Raw genomic sequence first — 17,002 nt, 5'->3', positions numbered from 1 at the left:
CACTCTTGAGATGGGGTGTTCCACAAGATTGCTTGTAGGTTTTCCTCGTGATGTATATGCTTAATTAATATGCTGGTTCTGGACCTTACTCACCCATAGACTCCATGGGTAAAGCAGAAGGAGGATAGCTGCCCATCTCTGTCTTGCATTTGATGGAATAAATCAGGTATGGTTTGCTTTTCAAAATAGGGTTTTCATTATCACCTGTCACACTGTCTCCAGTGTTGACGTTCCTTTGGACTCTCTACTACATTTCTCCCCTCTTTTTACTTCCAGTGGAGTATGGGAGTCCTTCCCACTGTCCATTTCTAAACTGCTGGGGATTTGGACCATGGAGACAACCTTCTGAATGGGATATTCATATATATGATACAAATAATGTTACAATCATTCAGTTAAGTTTAGTGCAGTGGTGTTCTGATGGTGTAGATGATGAGATGTCCTTCAGTCTGATGCTCCATCTCTGTATGGGTTTACCTTAGGGGATGTTGTATCTTTGGAGTGAGCCGTCAAAATACAGTCCACCCCTTCAATTTGGATGTTTTCATATACCAAGGATGTTATTGCACTGAGGGCAGTTCCTGTTGGATGGTTTTGAGTTAGTTATTTTCCATTACCAAGACATCTTTCTTATGCTGATCATCCAGATGTCGGGTTCCCGTATTGGTCAAACAATTTATAATGATGCTATCATGTGTCATGTTCACGGAGCAGTGGGTTCATGATTCCCTCCATTCTGCTGATCTTGAGGTGAAGGCGGTATGATCCTTTTCCTAACCTCACCAAATGGTTGGGTTTTGTATTGTAGTTGACTTGCTGCCAGTATGATTCTCTTTCCTACCCCCACAGTTCCCGATGGCTGAGCTTTGGATTGTAGTTGATTTACCGATTGTATGATCCTCATCCTACCCCCCGTGTGGATATCGGTTCCCAGTGGCTGGATTTTGGATGCAGTTAACTTGCCATGAACACACTGTCGTGCCCTAGCCACTCTTACACCTAGGGCACATCCTTTTACTTTCACCCATATTCCAGTGCTCTATGGGATTGAGATTTCTTATACGGTAGTTCGGATCCCTATCTCAACGTTGTTCTCTCCCATATGGATGTACTTTTCCTTTTTTCTGCCTATGTCTGCAACATCTAATTCAACACTGTGCAAAGAGTACCTGATACAGATGTGATGTGGTATCTCACATGTGATCCTGTACTGTGTGGATCTACTCTTTTAGGGTGTTATTGAAACGTTTTTGAGGAATACTTCATTTTGTTTTTCCAATGCAGTGGTCCCTGCACCTATTCTATGTGGGATTCTAACTATTTATGTGAACGATTGTAATGTACAGTATTAGAAGTTATAGTTTTCCTATGCTGAAAATATATTTCCAATAGGTACTTGCCTGCTGTCATGCTTCCTACCCTTCCTCCCCACTGTAAACCGGTGCTTCCATTTTCTGTCAAAACTCAGAAGTTATAGTTCAGTAGAAATAAACAGAAGGAGTCACATGTTGCACTCTTATTGGTGGAGGGTTGTCACAAGATGATTTACATGTAAGACACAGTTGAATCAGTTGATTGTAAGGTACGTGGGAGCTCAAGGCTTGTGAAAAAATTGTTGCATATAGAGGGCATTACTGAACGAGAATAGCTATTTATGTGAGAGGAAGTAAATACCTATCGGAAATATATTTTCAGTGTAAGAAAATTATAACTCCTAAGCCTTGGTTTTCTAAGTCTGTAACTGTTATGTTTCTAATAAACATTAATAAAATAACAAAAACCACTAAAAGTGCAAATATTTTACAATTAACTCATAATTTATATAATTTTACTGTCCTGTAAAATTTCTGGTTACAATAGTAATATGCTTATAAGCTTATTGAGTCAATTTAAAGTATTAAAAGTGTACAAAAGATAGTTAAGTATATCTTATTTTTGGAAAGAAAACATATCTGTTCTAATGAAGATCAAAAAGTTCATGATATAAAATGTGTAATACGAACTTAACATTTGCATTATTGTTATATGAGAATTTTAAAACTACAGTTATTAGTAATTGTGTTGTAGATTGGATGTATTATAGTTATGTTGTTGGCTACATTTTATTTTGGTGTAGGAAAAGAAAATGTAGGGATGATGAAGTTCCTGAAATGATTGATTTAAGTATAAAGAAGAGAAAAATTGACACGTTACAGGAAGGCTTAAATATTGATAACAGTGCATCATCTTTTAGCACCAGTTTTGATGATGAAACTAGTGGGAAAAAAAAGTCTTTAAGGTGTCAGCCATTCAGAGCTGTTCGTTATTGTGATTCTTACAATCAAAACACTGCCATTGATCAGGTTCAGCATGGGCAGCAGGCAAGAGAGTGTGATTCTCTGCCAGACTCTTCTGATTCAGAGGAAGTGGAACTTCCGTTACCAACACTTAAAGAGTTGAGTGAAGAAGAGTTGCGAGAAAAAGAAAAAAAATTGCATAAGCTACGTGAAGAACTTAGGAATGAAGAGATGAAGCTGGTTTTACTAAAAAAACTAAGGCAGAGTCAGACTATGAAAGAGAACATGAATACAGCTCAACCTATACCAGGAAAAGTAGCACCACCTGTTGGTCGAAGTATCCAGTCAAACTCTGGACATTCTGTTGAGCAAGGACATCACTCTATTTTGCATGGCAAAAATTTTGGACAGAATTTACTTCACCAGTCACCATTCACAATTTCTCAATTGGTGAGTATAAATATTAGACTATGTATACGCATGTTCACGGTCTGTATATGCTTATGTTGTTAACATTTGTTAAAAGAGTAAAATTGGTTGTTTTGGTAATAAAATTTCATCAGATATTTTATGAGTATATGGAACTTTTTAATTAAAGGTAAAAAGAAATGTTTAAAATTATGATCTATTTGATCATAAGAAATAAAGCAAATTAAATTATATGTACATCAGCTTTGGTACTGAAGTTTGAAATTACCTTAAAGTTGGCAAGCTGAGGAACTTCTCATGTAGCAAAGTATTTGATGCAAACACTTCAACATTTAGTAACATTTTGGCTAAAAGCACAAACATTATTTCAACAGAATTTAAAATGTCTGTGCTTTTTTTTAAAAGTTTTATTACTGACTTACTCTATATAGTGGGTGTCAATCAAAAAGGTGTTAGAGAACATAAGATTTATTTTCTAAAAAGGATTTCATCCTACCAACATTTCTAGTTAAATAAATACAGAATATAGAGTATTAGTACATACACAATTTATGAGCATTACAGTTACAGAGACATTTCAGTTTAATTACTTAACTGTTCATATTTGTAAACATTTGCCTTTCTTTTGTTTTAGTTGACCATGCTTGGAAGTCTATGTTAAAATCAAAGTTTTGTCTCTTAGTTTCCTCGACATACAATGTCTAGCTACTCACATCAGTGATAGACAGCGTGTGATTTAATATCATGCTTCCAGTTGATAGTAGATAGTGGGACAGTAACTGAATATTTGTACAAATGCATCTCACATGGATAGATATCACTTAATTGGTTATCCTACAAAAACTTCCACCAATCATTGAGAGTTTTCAGTTTTTTTTCACCTATTGGTCAATAATTATTTAAAAAAGTTCCATTTGTTCAACAGTTTAATCTTATCCAATAAAATCTTGACTTAGATTATAAATGCTCTTGTCCATGAATATTTAATTCAATATCAGATGGTTCAGATAAGCATGAAAGAAGAAGAATCTAAACACTTATTTTTTCAAGGTCTCCCAGACTTTTATTAAATTTTTAATTAATTATTCCATGAACTCTTTTTGTAGATCTCTTAATTACTGTTTCTTTTCCTGATTAAATTTTACAGCATGTTTTTCATACCGAAAAAACAAGTATCACTGTAATTCAATTCCAATGTCAATTTCATGTTATGTTTTCAACTGTGTAGCACAAGTTTCTTTTTTTTGCTTTATCACTGAGTTAACAGATTTTTATTTTGAAATATTAACTCTTTTTGTATGGGGTAAGTCGAAGTGACTGATCATGTTACCACAAAGTAACCATCATAGCTTCAATACTATAACTTTAACTATATTTTGTGTATCTTTCAGTAAACATTACAAGTCTTTTATACACAAAAAATCAAACTTTTAAATTAAATATTGTTCTTAAGATTTGTCTATAAATACGTGTAGTCAGAGTGTTGACTGCTCTAAGTGCAAAGTGATTTTCATGTTAAGGTTAAAATACTTTTCTTCACCTGAAAATTTTCAAATTTCATTTCTGTAATTTCTAAAACCTTCTAAGTATATATGAGACTTTTTTTTTTCAGTGAAAATACATTTTATCAGTTATTTTCTTTACCCTAATTCTATATGGACTTGGTTGATTTGACCAACCTTGTAACTATCATAAAAAATGTATGAAATAAATCTAAATTACTTTTTTTTCTAAAATTACTGTAGATTGTAGTTGGGAATTATCCTAAATAGCTTAAAGCTTGTAATAGTCAACATCTTTTTATACTTAATTTTATTGTTTTATTGACCTATGAACTGTGTCTAACAATCCTGCCACACAAATTGTAAATCACTCACATGTAGCTCACACTACTATAATGAATGCATGAGCATTCCTTGTGAAGATTTATTATTATTATTCATAACCTTACCTAATTTAACCTTATAAGTTTCGTATTTTTACATTTTAGTTAATTGTATAATAATAAATATGGAATATATATGAAAAACAAATATAGTACTTACCTTTGACCTCTTGTTTTTTGCTGCCAGTTTCTGGTGAATTTTAAGCCTACTTTTTATACTAATGGTACTAGTATGCTAGATAATTTTTATCTACTTAAATAATGCACCTAAGAACACAGAATAATATCACACAAAGCAAACAATGTTCTATAATTATCATAATTTAACTGGCTTTCTAACTGTGGCATAAGAGCCTTAAAACAGTTCCCAAAATTTCTGAATCTGAACACTGTGAGAGATACTTTCAAACTGAAGATGAAATAGACAATACTCTGTACTGAAAACAGATTGGTTAGAAATAATTAGTGTAAAACATTAGAGATAACTTGGCAATTTGTGAACGACAGCATGTGATGGGTGGGCATGTCAAATGGGTCTGATTTTCTAGTTTATGACTGTAAACAAATAAGATTGAAGGGTATAAAAATTAGACTTTGCTTCACTAATATCTATAGTATAGTGAGTAATTTATGTTAAATTCCATACTTCAGAGATTAGTAGTAAATAAGTTAAAGAAGGGAAAAGACCTAGAGAACAAATGTCCCGCACTAGGGGAGATTGAGGATTTTTAAAATATTTCTTTATAAAATTAAGAGCTTATAACTTGTATTAAAATTTGATTTGTTACTGACAGTACAATAATGATAAAGTAGTGTTATTAAATTTGACTGTAACTCTAAAAATTTATTACCATGTGCACTTTGACCTATCCATAGCATGAGGATTAAACATATTATGCATGATATGATTTAAGAATGCTATGGTGGCCAAAAACTAACAATTACTAATATTTTTACACATTCCTTGAGCAACTGCTGAATAGTCTTCATACAATATACACACGAGGCTAGTCCAGTTCATCAAGATAAACTGAAAAGCATTAGGGAATGAGGACTATCTAGCTCCAGTACTTAAATAAATGTTCTTTGTTCTACATATAATATCTGCTGCATTTTCCTCAAGACTTTTTCTCTATTATAACTTCCTGATGCTTCAGTAAATATGGGAACTTATTTACAATTTGACTGCTCAGTAATGCAAGTCAATGAGCAACACAATGAATTGGTTTAGTATATGTGCTTTTTTGTGTAAAGTAAATGCTGACACTTTTCTGTCTTGCCAAGACACTAGCACCATCAGTGCTAAGAAAATCCTAAGAAAAGAAATACTTCTTTGCATCCTTTAGTTTTATGGTTTTAATCTTTAAATTGCATAACCTCTAGAACCTCATAATTTACTATCAAAAGTTTTTTTTAATGGCCAAGTGTTAAGAATCACAGCTGGACAGCTTTGTGTAAACAAATGATTGGGATATAAGCATACCATAATCAAATCACAATCATACCTTTTGATGTGCACATGGAATTATGAGTATCACGATGTTTATTTTTTTTTCATTTGAAAATTTTTATCTAACTGAATAATAAGTTTATAATTTTAACATTTTAGGTACTTCTAAAACAAAAAATAAAAAAATGCACATAAAAAAACAAGAAACGTAGTAAGTGTGTCAAGATTCATGCTTTTTGGAAGAATGATGAAGCAGTTTAAGCCTACTTTATTGTAATAATGTTGGTGGTCCAAAGTATTATTTCAAATATTCGTTTTAGAATACACGATCTAAAACTATTATAATTTAACTGGAGTTCTAACTAAGCTATAAAAAGGTTTTAAAAATTTTCTTAACTGATAGAGCCAACCAATGAAACAAAGACTAAATATATCATAACCTGATGCCTAAATCAACTAGCCATCAAATGAATTTTGTAAAGAACAGTCTTCCATTTTTATTGCTTATAAATAATCCAGTAGTAAATGTCAGAGAAATTGTAAAATACAGGATGAGATAGGTGGGGCATAGCATGTGGGTTTAACTTGTTTATATCTTTTGTAAAGCAAGAAATTTGGAGGTTACAAATTTATATTATAGCTTTGCAGTATCTATAGTATAAGTAATGTAGTAGATGGCAAACTCAGAAGATCGTATAGTGGTCGAACAAATATACAGTTGTTACAGGGAAGTGAATATTATGAATTTAAATATTTCCTTATGAAATTAAGAAATTGAAACTTGTAAATGAATAATATTGTATTACTAATCCTTACACATTAAAAATGTAATTTGTAAATGACTTGAATAACATTGATAGTGATTGCAGCTCACATAGCCATTGATCTTGAAAGTTGATGACATCAATAGCACTTAGACCTCTACTATGTCTGTTCTTTCTCAACTAGCCTGATGAACCCTGGTGTTGGGTGAAAGGCTTTGTCACACTAAATGTGGCAAATGTAGTGCGTTTAACATATTCTTTACTTTTAATCTTAACCTTTTAGAATTATATACTAAAATTTGCTTTACAAATTGTGTTGATGCCAAGTTTACTGACATACAGTGATAGCAAAGTTGTTGAATTATGTTTTGAATGTAAGTATAAAATGGTCATGACATGAAACTTTAACCTGCTTGTGCATGTAGGTTTAAAGTGCAGTGGTGGGAATAATGCCACTTTTGACCTTTCATTGATAAAATAACTCATAAAAATCACCATACCTGAAACACATTTCAAACACACGGCATAACTATAGAATTGTTTAAACTAAAAAGAATTTTTTTTACCAATTGACAGTACAACAAAAACCAGTACATGACATACGTAATAATACTGTGCCATTACACATGACCCATGTAACCATTGACCTGAAAGCCAGTTTTCATACATATACCATACCACACCCAGTTTCCAGTCACTGGGGTGGTGGACAGAGGTTATTCATTCAGAGTGTTTGAGTGTGTTTCCCCCCACTCTTGGAGAAGAGGGAGAAATTGGAGGCCCTCCTACCCGGGACCCTGGATGTTTTTCTCCAGATGTTTGTAGGAGAGGCCCCAGCCTATGTGGGAGCCTACTCCTAATTACCAGTTGGGTTAAGCATGGCCCTACTTTTTGATCAATTTTGTTTCAGTACATTGTTCATGGAAGAGGGTCCACTGTCTCTTTGTAACTCCGAATGCAGAGTGGTCCCATCTCGGGTCCTTGGTTGAACACAGTTTGTTCCACATCCTTCCATAATTCTGGAGACAAGTGAAACTTACCTTGCCCACTTGGTTGGAGAGTGAAGATGTGTGTTCATAACTCCAGACTGGATGAGTTCTGTTTCCAGTTTAATATGGCATACAGGATCCCACCATTCCAAGTTTGGGGTATTGCCTTTTGGACTTCTTCAGGTTAAGGAGAAGGTTTGTCCACTTTGGTATTGCTTATCTTGTCATTGTGATTCCAGTGGCTTGAATCACATCACTTTATAGCTATAGGTTGGAATACACTCAAAGTATATATATTGTGGTCCAACTGCCCAATCCATCAATGTGGGATTTAGGGACCATGGCACCTGGGGCCTGGTCAATACCGATGACAGATCATGTCACATTCCACCCACGTTGCACGAATTAGGTTCTGGGTGAAGGGCATACCTGTTCTGGATGCAGTGCAGTTCCCCCACTAGAGTGCTAATCTTCTGTTGGCACATCATGATCTATGCATATGCCTTCTGAATGATAATGCCCTCACCAGCCCCTCCACCTTATCAATGTTCAGATTCCAGCTGTAGTGTGAGAGGAGGTAAGTTTATTTTGGAAGTTAATATTTTCTTTAAATTGAAAATGTATTTCCAATAATACCTCCTCTCACTCTTCTGCCCTTCTTTCTCACTAAGAGCTGGTGTTAGAGACTGCAGATTGAGTCAGTCTTGAAAAAGTGATAAAGTTGTCTGAATGAGGTGCTTATATACAGTACCAGAATAGAGGGCACATTGCCATAGGTGGAGAGTGTCACAAGACAGATATTGTCAAGAGCATTTAAGTGGGGAATAAAAGACTGGAGCAAGCAAGCAAGAAAAAATGAGACCAATGCTTAAATGGGCAAAGGAAGGAAACCCTAGCAGTCAAGTAATAGCTATAGTGTGAGAGGAGGTGAGTATTATTGGAAATACATTTTTGATTTAAGAAAATATTAACTTCTGAAAGGGAGAAATCAGAGCTCAGTTGTGCCACATGACAGAGAAAAATAGTTTGATGATTTGCCCTCTAAACATTGCTCAAACATTTTTGCTAATAGTGCACCAGGCTATTATACCCCTTTATTTTTGTGTCATTTCAGAACATGTGCATATCATGTGACTATTCTACACCATTCATACTGTGCCACTAATACTAGTGCAGGTAGCTCTCTCTACTATTTTCACAATCCTCACTTTCTCGACTGGCATTACATTGTTTAGACATGTTTACTTTGCTCCATGTGCTTGCTTTTTCATTGTTATTCTGTTTCAGTCCTTCACCAGTTTATGCTTAAAGTGTTTGCTTTCTAATCTTTTTTTTTTGAAGAATTTGTCCATAATTTGATTTATGAATTTGTATTTTACGGTTGTGAATAATGAAGTTCCTGCCAGTATTGAGGATAGTAATGTCACTAATCCCCAGGATAATAGCTACCAAGGAATTTCAAGTCTTAATTTGCAGTCAGTTCATTTTTCCCTTTCCCCCTGATAAACCTTCTGAGGAAGAATTTGTTCTGGGTGAAGATTACTTGGACTCTATTTTTCTGGCCTGGCACTTGTTTAGTTAGTTAGATAATGCTGCTAGTTAGGAAAATTTGTCGTTCACGTTGTTCCTACTCCTTTTTGAACAGGTATGTCATATTTTAAATGTTTCACCCTTACCCCTTGGTTCCTATCTTACCTTGTTGGGTGAGGAACCTCAGTGTGAGTATGCTCTGTCACCCCCCACCCCCCTCCTATTGATGGACCAATATTGTTTAGCTTACCGGCTGGTTTTGAATCCCTTTTTTGGATTCCCAACATCTGGTTCTTCTCCACCCCCTATGGGGCTTGAATCTGGGAGCTTTGATCCACTTTAATCAATCTTAATTTTCTAGGATTTTTCTTGCGATTCCTCACAACAGATCTGTGGGTTTTGTCAGAGGATCTTTGCTTTAAGTTCAGGTCCCCCTCCCCATCCTATTCTCCAGTTTCCTTCCTTCCATCTCAGGATTGTGCCTTGTTCAGTCATCTCGCCAAGTTGGTTCAAGACTTCCTACACAAAGGAGCTATTGAACAGGTCATGCCCACTCCTCCTGGATTTTGATCTCTTCTATATGTTGTCTTCAAAAAGATGGGAGACCCATCATAAATCTGTCCCAGCTGACTATATTTCTGGAGACACCCTGGTTCACCATGGAGCCCTACCTTTCCCTTCAGTTTTTTTTTTCCTTCTAGGACTCTGGATTACCAAGTTTGATGTGACAGATACCTATTTTTATGTTCTCATTACTCCAGGATTACGTTGTTTTCTTTAGTTTGTCCATGAGGGCTGTGTCTTTTAGTTCCATGCATTGCCATTTGGTTTGGCTTCAGTTCCTTGTGTGTTATGTTATGTGGTTCACTCATTTGTTCGTCATCTTCACTTGCTGAGTCTTCGAACTTGTCATTACATGGACAACTGGCTTCTGCTTCCCTATTTCCAGGCCCAGTCAGTCTTTCACATCTGATTACTTCTTCGAGAAGCTGCTGAGGTGGGGTTTCTAATCAGACTGGGGAAGTCCCTTATAATTCCTACACAATCTCTTATTTATTTAGGGGGTTCTCTTCAATTCCCATTTCAGTCAGGCCCAGCCTTCTCCACTTCAGCTGAGGGATATGGAGCTGGCAGTCACAAAGGCAGTACGTTCGCCTTCTCTCACTGCACGAGAGGTTCTACCTCCTTTGGAGACTTGGGCTTCCTTAGAAGTTCTCATTCTCTTGGGTCAGGTGCATATGCGTTCCTTTCAGTGGACACTTATCAACAAGTGGAACTTCTCCCATGACTCCTTGGATCATCCTATCACCCTCCTTCCTGGGATCAGGATTGACCTTGCATGGTGTCTTGACAGGAAAATGACAGTAATGGGGGTTCCCATTTGTCCTCCTCGTCCTGATACTCACCTGTTCACAGATGCTTCCTTGATAGGTTTGGGAGTTTCCCTCAAATCCAGGGAGATTTCATGGCAGTGGTCAGTTGTGGAAACTACATTCCATATCAATCTCTTCAAACTTTTGGCTGTTTGTTGGGCTATGTCTCATTTCATTCTGCTCCTATGATAGTCCATTTGCCTTCTGTTCCTTGTCTGTCCCATTTTTTACCTGATTGCTTGATCAGGGTTTGTCCGTGTTAATGGTTGCTAGTTATTGGGCTGCTCTGGTCAAACACATTCCTTTTCTTCTTGTTCCATAAAGTCTTTTACCTCCCCTAATTATTTCTTCCTTTTCCATTTCTTTCATTTTGTTCGATCTCCACGTCCTTTTGTTATTCAGATTGGGATCCCAATGTTGTTCTTCATGCCCTGTTTGGTTCTTCCTTTGAACCCATTGCCGTGTGTTCCTTGTACCATCTTTTTTCTTAAGACTTATTTCTTCCTTCTCCTGATATGTGGTTATCATCATTCTGATGTTTATGCCATTAATGTTTCCTATATCCTTTACCATTCTTCTTATGTTATCTATTATCCAGATTGGGCCTTCCTTCCTAATACAACTGCTGTTCGTGAAAGTGGTTTTTATCTTTTCTCTCATTTTCTTACCATTTATTTCCCACCTGTACTCATGTTCTGATCTGGTTCATCTTCTCTTTCTTGTACATTCCCTGCATTGTTATGTGTCTCATACCACCTTATTTCGTGAGTTTTGTTCCTGCCTATTTATTCCCTGGAATCCCTCTGTTTCCTGGGACTTATCTCCTGCTGCCTTTTATGGCTGGGTTCGACAACTCGTATGTTTAGTGTATTCTGACTTCTCCATGAAAGGTCAGCAGTTGCATAATGTTTCATTGCACCAAATCTGTCACTTAACTATTTCCTTAACTGCTCAAGTCAATCGATCTTTGGAAGAGAGCATTCAAGTGGGTATGTGGATGACTCCCAATACATTTGCAGCACACCGTCTGCATGTTTTGGCCGTATCTTCCTCGATCGGTTATCGTCTTCTCCCTGTGGCAATTCTCCACACGTCTGTTTTGCCTTTGACTGGGGTAAGTTGACCTGTTATTATTTTGTATCTTTTTCAGTGGATATACATTATGTTTCAGGATCCCACCTAGTGGCGGATGTTGCCTGGTCAGGTATGCTGAATATTTGATCTTTGCACTAAATCAGTATAATTCTAAATGCTCACACACATACACACTTTCAAATTCAACAGAGATTGAATCAATAATGGTACTACACTAATGTACAAATATACGTACATATACAGTTTCATGGCTAATTGATCAAATAATTAGATGTATGTAATAACTGGATTCAAATCACTGAATGACTGGCACTGTACTAGTAGTAGAACTAACTCACTGCTTCACTGATCCTTGTATTTATAATATAGTATTCTTTCTAGACACTTCAGAAATTGTCTTGATCACTATCTTCACAAACATTCTAAGTATTGTAGGATTGTTTATATAAACTTAAGTGATAATAACATCATGTGCTCTCTAGTTAACATTGAAAATATTGCTTACAACATGATTAATAGGATTCCATGGGTTTCTTCTCCCTACATATTTCTACAATATTACTATATGTTACTCAAGTAATAGGTATAAAAAATGTTTAGATTTATGGCATTATATCTACATAAGGTGTAAAGTTAATTGCGTTTGTCTTTCATTCTTGGAAGTAAGATAATTTTTCAAAACAGAGGCAAGAATACATAAGATTTGACCAATAGTGATGATCGTGAAAAAAAATATCAGTAATTATAGATGTAGTAGTTACTTTAAACAATTTTCAAACATAAGAAATAATTAACTGTAATAACTTTGATGTTATTTGATATTTGACAAATGATTAAAATAAATACTGTATAAAGAGCTCTGATTTTTTTTCTCTGGTCATCAGTATTATTGGTCAAGTTTTATGTATTGTGCAGTGTGTTTTGAAAAACAATTTTGATTCCAACAATGAAAGACAATTCACTGACACCTTATATAGGCCTATGCCCAAAACTAGTTTGTTTTTAAATTATTTTATTTGAGAAGTTTCTTTAAAGTAACATTATGTAAAAAGTTGTTTGAAAATGTCTGTAAGTACCCTCAGAAGAGCACTATGTTCTATAAATGATGCTGTATTTCTCAACATTGAATATAAATCAGAAAATTTCTAAACATAACTGTGATTAAGGTAGCACTGACCCTTGACATGTTGGCTGCCACGTGACCCACTGGAGGGGCATATGGCACTATTAATAATGTACCCTATGACCCACCAGTGGTTCACAGACCATAATTTTTAAAATATAAAGTTTCTTTGTAGCATTTGACTCTAGGATATTGTGATTGCTTCTTGGCACTTCAGGAATGTTCCCATTTATGTAATAACATTGTGATTGTGCTGCCCTTTGTGAAACACAAAAAATTTCGAAATGAAAGCAAAATAACATTACCTACCCATAGGTCACGTGGCACATTCACACTAACATTTTTATTGAATGCCATTGTGATCTACTGGTGGACACATAACTAAAAACCACTTCAAATAGATAATTGAACAAAGGATTGTCAACTGTGATCATATTATAAACCTGGGTTAAGCGTAGAGGTTCATATTGCATTTGGTGCCAGAATGTGGATTAATATAGTATAAGGCAGCAGCCAATGTATTAAAGTGCTCTCCCAATATTTCAAAAATCACATTTTTCAAATTAATTTAAATTGAAAGTTTAACCCCTTTTTTTTTTGCATAAATAACTGATTTTTGTCTTCTAATATTTACTAATTAACCTGTAGTAAGTGATTAAAAATATAAACCTAGTTTGTTTTCATTCCGTTTCCACTTCACCATTAAAGCCAATATCAGCATGAAATTTAGAACACTTGTTGATATTACATTCTTCCATAGCTTGAATTATTTAAGATTCAAAAGTCTTTACCAATTGTCTGGTTATGTGTCTAATTACCACTAACGAAGAAATTATAAAATTAATTGCCCATAGCTCATTAACGTTTCAAAAAATTTGCAAAGTTTTCAATTCAAGCTATGAGGATGTTCACAAAGAGCATGTGTATACATTTTCATGTTTTCATCATTCCTAAGTAAAGTTATGGTGTTAAAACAGTTTGTTATGTATTTTTTTATCCCTGCTGCATTAATTATACATATGACATATATGACAGTGTTAAGGGTCAGTGCTACTTTAATGAGATTACCAGTAGGTACAAGTTAATATAACTTGCATACAATCTTGGGATTGAGTTTATGATTTTACCTGAGCACAACTATATTGAGCCAATCAGTCACCTGGTGGCAAATAGAATGTACACAGTTACATTGAGGTGATGAAACATATAGATATCTTAAGTTTGTCTCCACTGTACAATGTTTAACACCATTTGCCACTTTCACATTTTAAAGGAAGAGGAGAAAAAATTATCATGGCTATAAAATTAGTTATTATTTTGTGCACAACAGTATTTTACTGTGAAATGGGCAACAGTTTGTTACTTTGAATTGGTAAACTTTTGATTTCACACATTTGTAAATGAGTTTTTATGTAATTATTTTGTGCATTGTAAAGCTTGTGGTAATACAAGGTATACCTAACTGAAAATTATGTTCATTTCCATTGTAGATGCTACTGGTATTTTTCTTTTGTAGCATGCTTATATCAGGTACAATTTGAGATGAAATGTACTACACATTGGGGCAGTATGTAATGAAAATTTTAAGTTATTAAAAGTCATAAATGTAAATTATTGGAAAAATTAAAAGATCTATCTCTCTTGACTGTTTTATACTGTTATGCTTGTTTTAAATTATTTTTAATTGCCTTGTAGGTATGTTAAGAGAGGTGTTATCATTTTAAAATTAATTTTGTGTTGTATGTTATATTTATTCCTGGAAAGTTTTTTGAATAAATTATGTTCAATTGTAACTGATTTTCACAAAGTCATACTTCTTGGTATAATACGTATAAGGGTAATACATATTCATGAAGTTTAACTTAAATTAATTACACTGTTTATCTAAAAATGCTCTTCATGAACATGTGTAGTTGTTGAATTTAAGTAAAGCATGCATTGTACAGAAAACAAAAACCATATGTAATGTTTTGTTTTACTGTTCAGTTAAATAGAAAATATTTTTTGTGAAACACCAGATTTTTGTAAAGATCTATTTTTTTGTATTTAAGCTTATTTTACTGTCTGTGTTTTTAAAAATATTATAAACATCTTCAGATGAGAAACCAAAGTCTTCAAGGATCATCTTCAGTCATGATGGGGCCTAGAAGTGGAATGCATTCAACTTTGCCTGCAAATGTTATGCTACAGCAGTCAGTAATGCGACCAGGAAGTGGATCACTTTCTCGTACACCTGTAACCACACCTCCTAATGTTGTGATGGGTTATCCAGCACAAAATAGGTCAACTGGGCAGCAAGTAAACAGTGGTCATGCACAATCATTGGTGAGTTTAGTAGTAATTTTCCGAGTACAGAAACATTACTCACATCTGCATAAAACAAGAGTTATTACTTTTTATGCATTGTATTTCTACAAACCTTGATCAAAGCTCCCACCCCTACATGTATTAACATGTATTGTACCAACCTATAATGTAACCATTATTAGACTGTAGCCCTTCACCAGTAAAAGGGTGACCCATCCTTCATGCACAGTAACCCCCATGGGCACTGGCATTTGAACAAAAGCTCATTCCTTCTTTGGTACTGCTTGTCCTCAGATGTGCATGTTTTTTAAGGAATTACTAGAGTTTTTGTACTTATTATTTTAATGTTCATTGCCCTTTGTAGCATAGTATTTACTTCCTTAATTTTCTCGTTTATGTGCAACAACAATACTACATTTTGAACTTTCAGTTTAGAAATTTGATTTTTTTAAGACTAAAATTTGTTCTTTTGGCACATCCTACTCTCTGTTCCTCTTGTTTAACCCAACATACGGGTTTCGTCATGTACTCTTCATGGTCATTGTTAGGCCTATGCATCACTGACAAACTGGGCTTATTTTATTCCTCAAAAACAAAACACATCTTTGATTCTGTGATATTCATTGTATTTTACAAAAAACGGCCACAAGAAAATCAGTTTCATGATCAATCAATTGGATTATGCATTCATAGTCCCATGGTAATGACGTATCTCAAGGTTTTTGACACTCCTTCACAAGTGCTAGAATGTCAATTTTCCATGGATTCTCAGAATTCCAAGTTTTTCTTCATCACCTGGGTCATTTTCTGTGATTTCTGTAAATTCGGTTTAAAAATATGAGTAAGGAAGGGTCAACCTATGCTACCATAATGCATCTCCTGATTGGCTCTCTCCATGGAAGATTTCACTGCACATGTTCTTTGAAGTACAGCTATGGTCACCTCCATCATGCTTATGTGAAGACAGCAATTTGTCAGGTGAGATTGAAATAGAATCTTTAGAATCCATCTTTATAGTTTGCCATCCAAATTAAAAACATAATCAGTAGACCACCCTTCTTTTTGTGTGTTGACATATTTGTTAGACATGTCGAGCCATTTATCCTGAAATGAATTATGAAACTTGGATGAAAACACTGTTGTAGTTATTTCATCATTGAGCCGATCAGTCGTGTTTTGACTGTTGCACAGAGCTATTCTAGCCACATGTCATAATGTTAACTGACACAATATCTTTGAGATGAAAATGCTTGGACCTAAAGGGAAACTTTTATTCTGAAAGGTGAAAGTCTTCAAGTTTAGTCAGGAGCTAAATGTGGGCAAAAATAGGGTTACTTACTGACTTAGAGAATATGATAGACTATTTATTGTTCATGGGTAATGAACCAGAGTAGATAACCCCTTTACTAAGGAGAAACAGTGGATTTTTCACAGGATACGGTGCACCTGAAAATATACATACTTTGTGCCTCAAACATGATCTGAAAGCACTTAATTTTCAAAAGTTTCTGGGGACTCATGGCATTCCCTGAACCCCCAGCCAGATTTGCTTGCACTTGTAGCCCACTCTGCAGTATTTCAAGAGTTTTCTATTTTTTTCCTGTTCACATCCCTGTAAGTGTTATTGGATACTGTACTGGTAACTGGAAGCACTCTGACAGCCAGTGTTAGTACTGCTATTGTGCACCAAGTTGTTGGTTCCATTATGATCTAGGATTCCTGACCTCCACCTCCTATTATTTCAGATGACAGAGATGAAAGTCTTCCGGATATATCCGGAA

General features: G+C 34.9%; 1 protein-coding gene across 5 annotated transcripts in view; it reads left to right on the top strand.

Annotated features, from left to right (window-relative positions):
- The window catches only part of LOC106472630 (transcriptional repressor p66-beta-like), a 43,315-nt gene that overhangs the window by 18,175 nt on the left and 8,138 nt on the right, over positions 1–17,002 (top strand). For all 5 annotated transcript variants that reach the window (XM_013933282.2, XM_013933281.2, XM_013933283.2 and 2 more), the window contains 2 exons: positions 2,117–2,726; positions 15,012–15,239. In XM_013933282.2, the coding sequence (XP_013788736.1) occupies positions 2,117–2,726; positions 15,012–15,239 (838 nt within the window). The remainder of the gene's footprint in view (positions 1–2,116; positions 2,727–15,011; positions 15,240–17,002) is intronic.

This window comes from Limulus polyphemus, unplaced genomic scaffold (assembly GCF_000517525.1).
Source record: "Limulus polyphemus unplaced genomic scaffold, Limulus_polyphemus-2.1.2 Scaffold5477, whole genome shotgun sequence".
NCBI lineage: Eukaryota > Metazoa > Arthropoda > Merostomata > Xiphosura > Limulidae > Limulus > Limulus polyphemus.
Note: the sequence above shows the minus strand (reverse complement) of the source record. Positions and strands in the feature narration are given on the sequence as shown.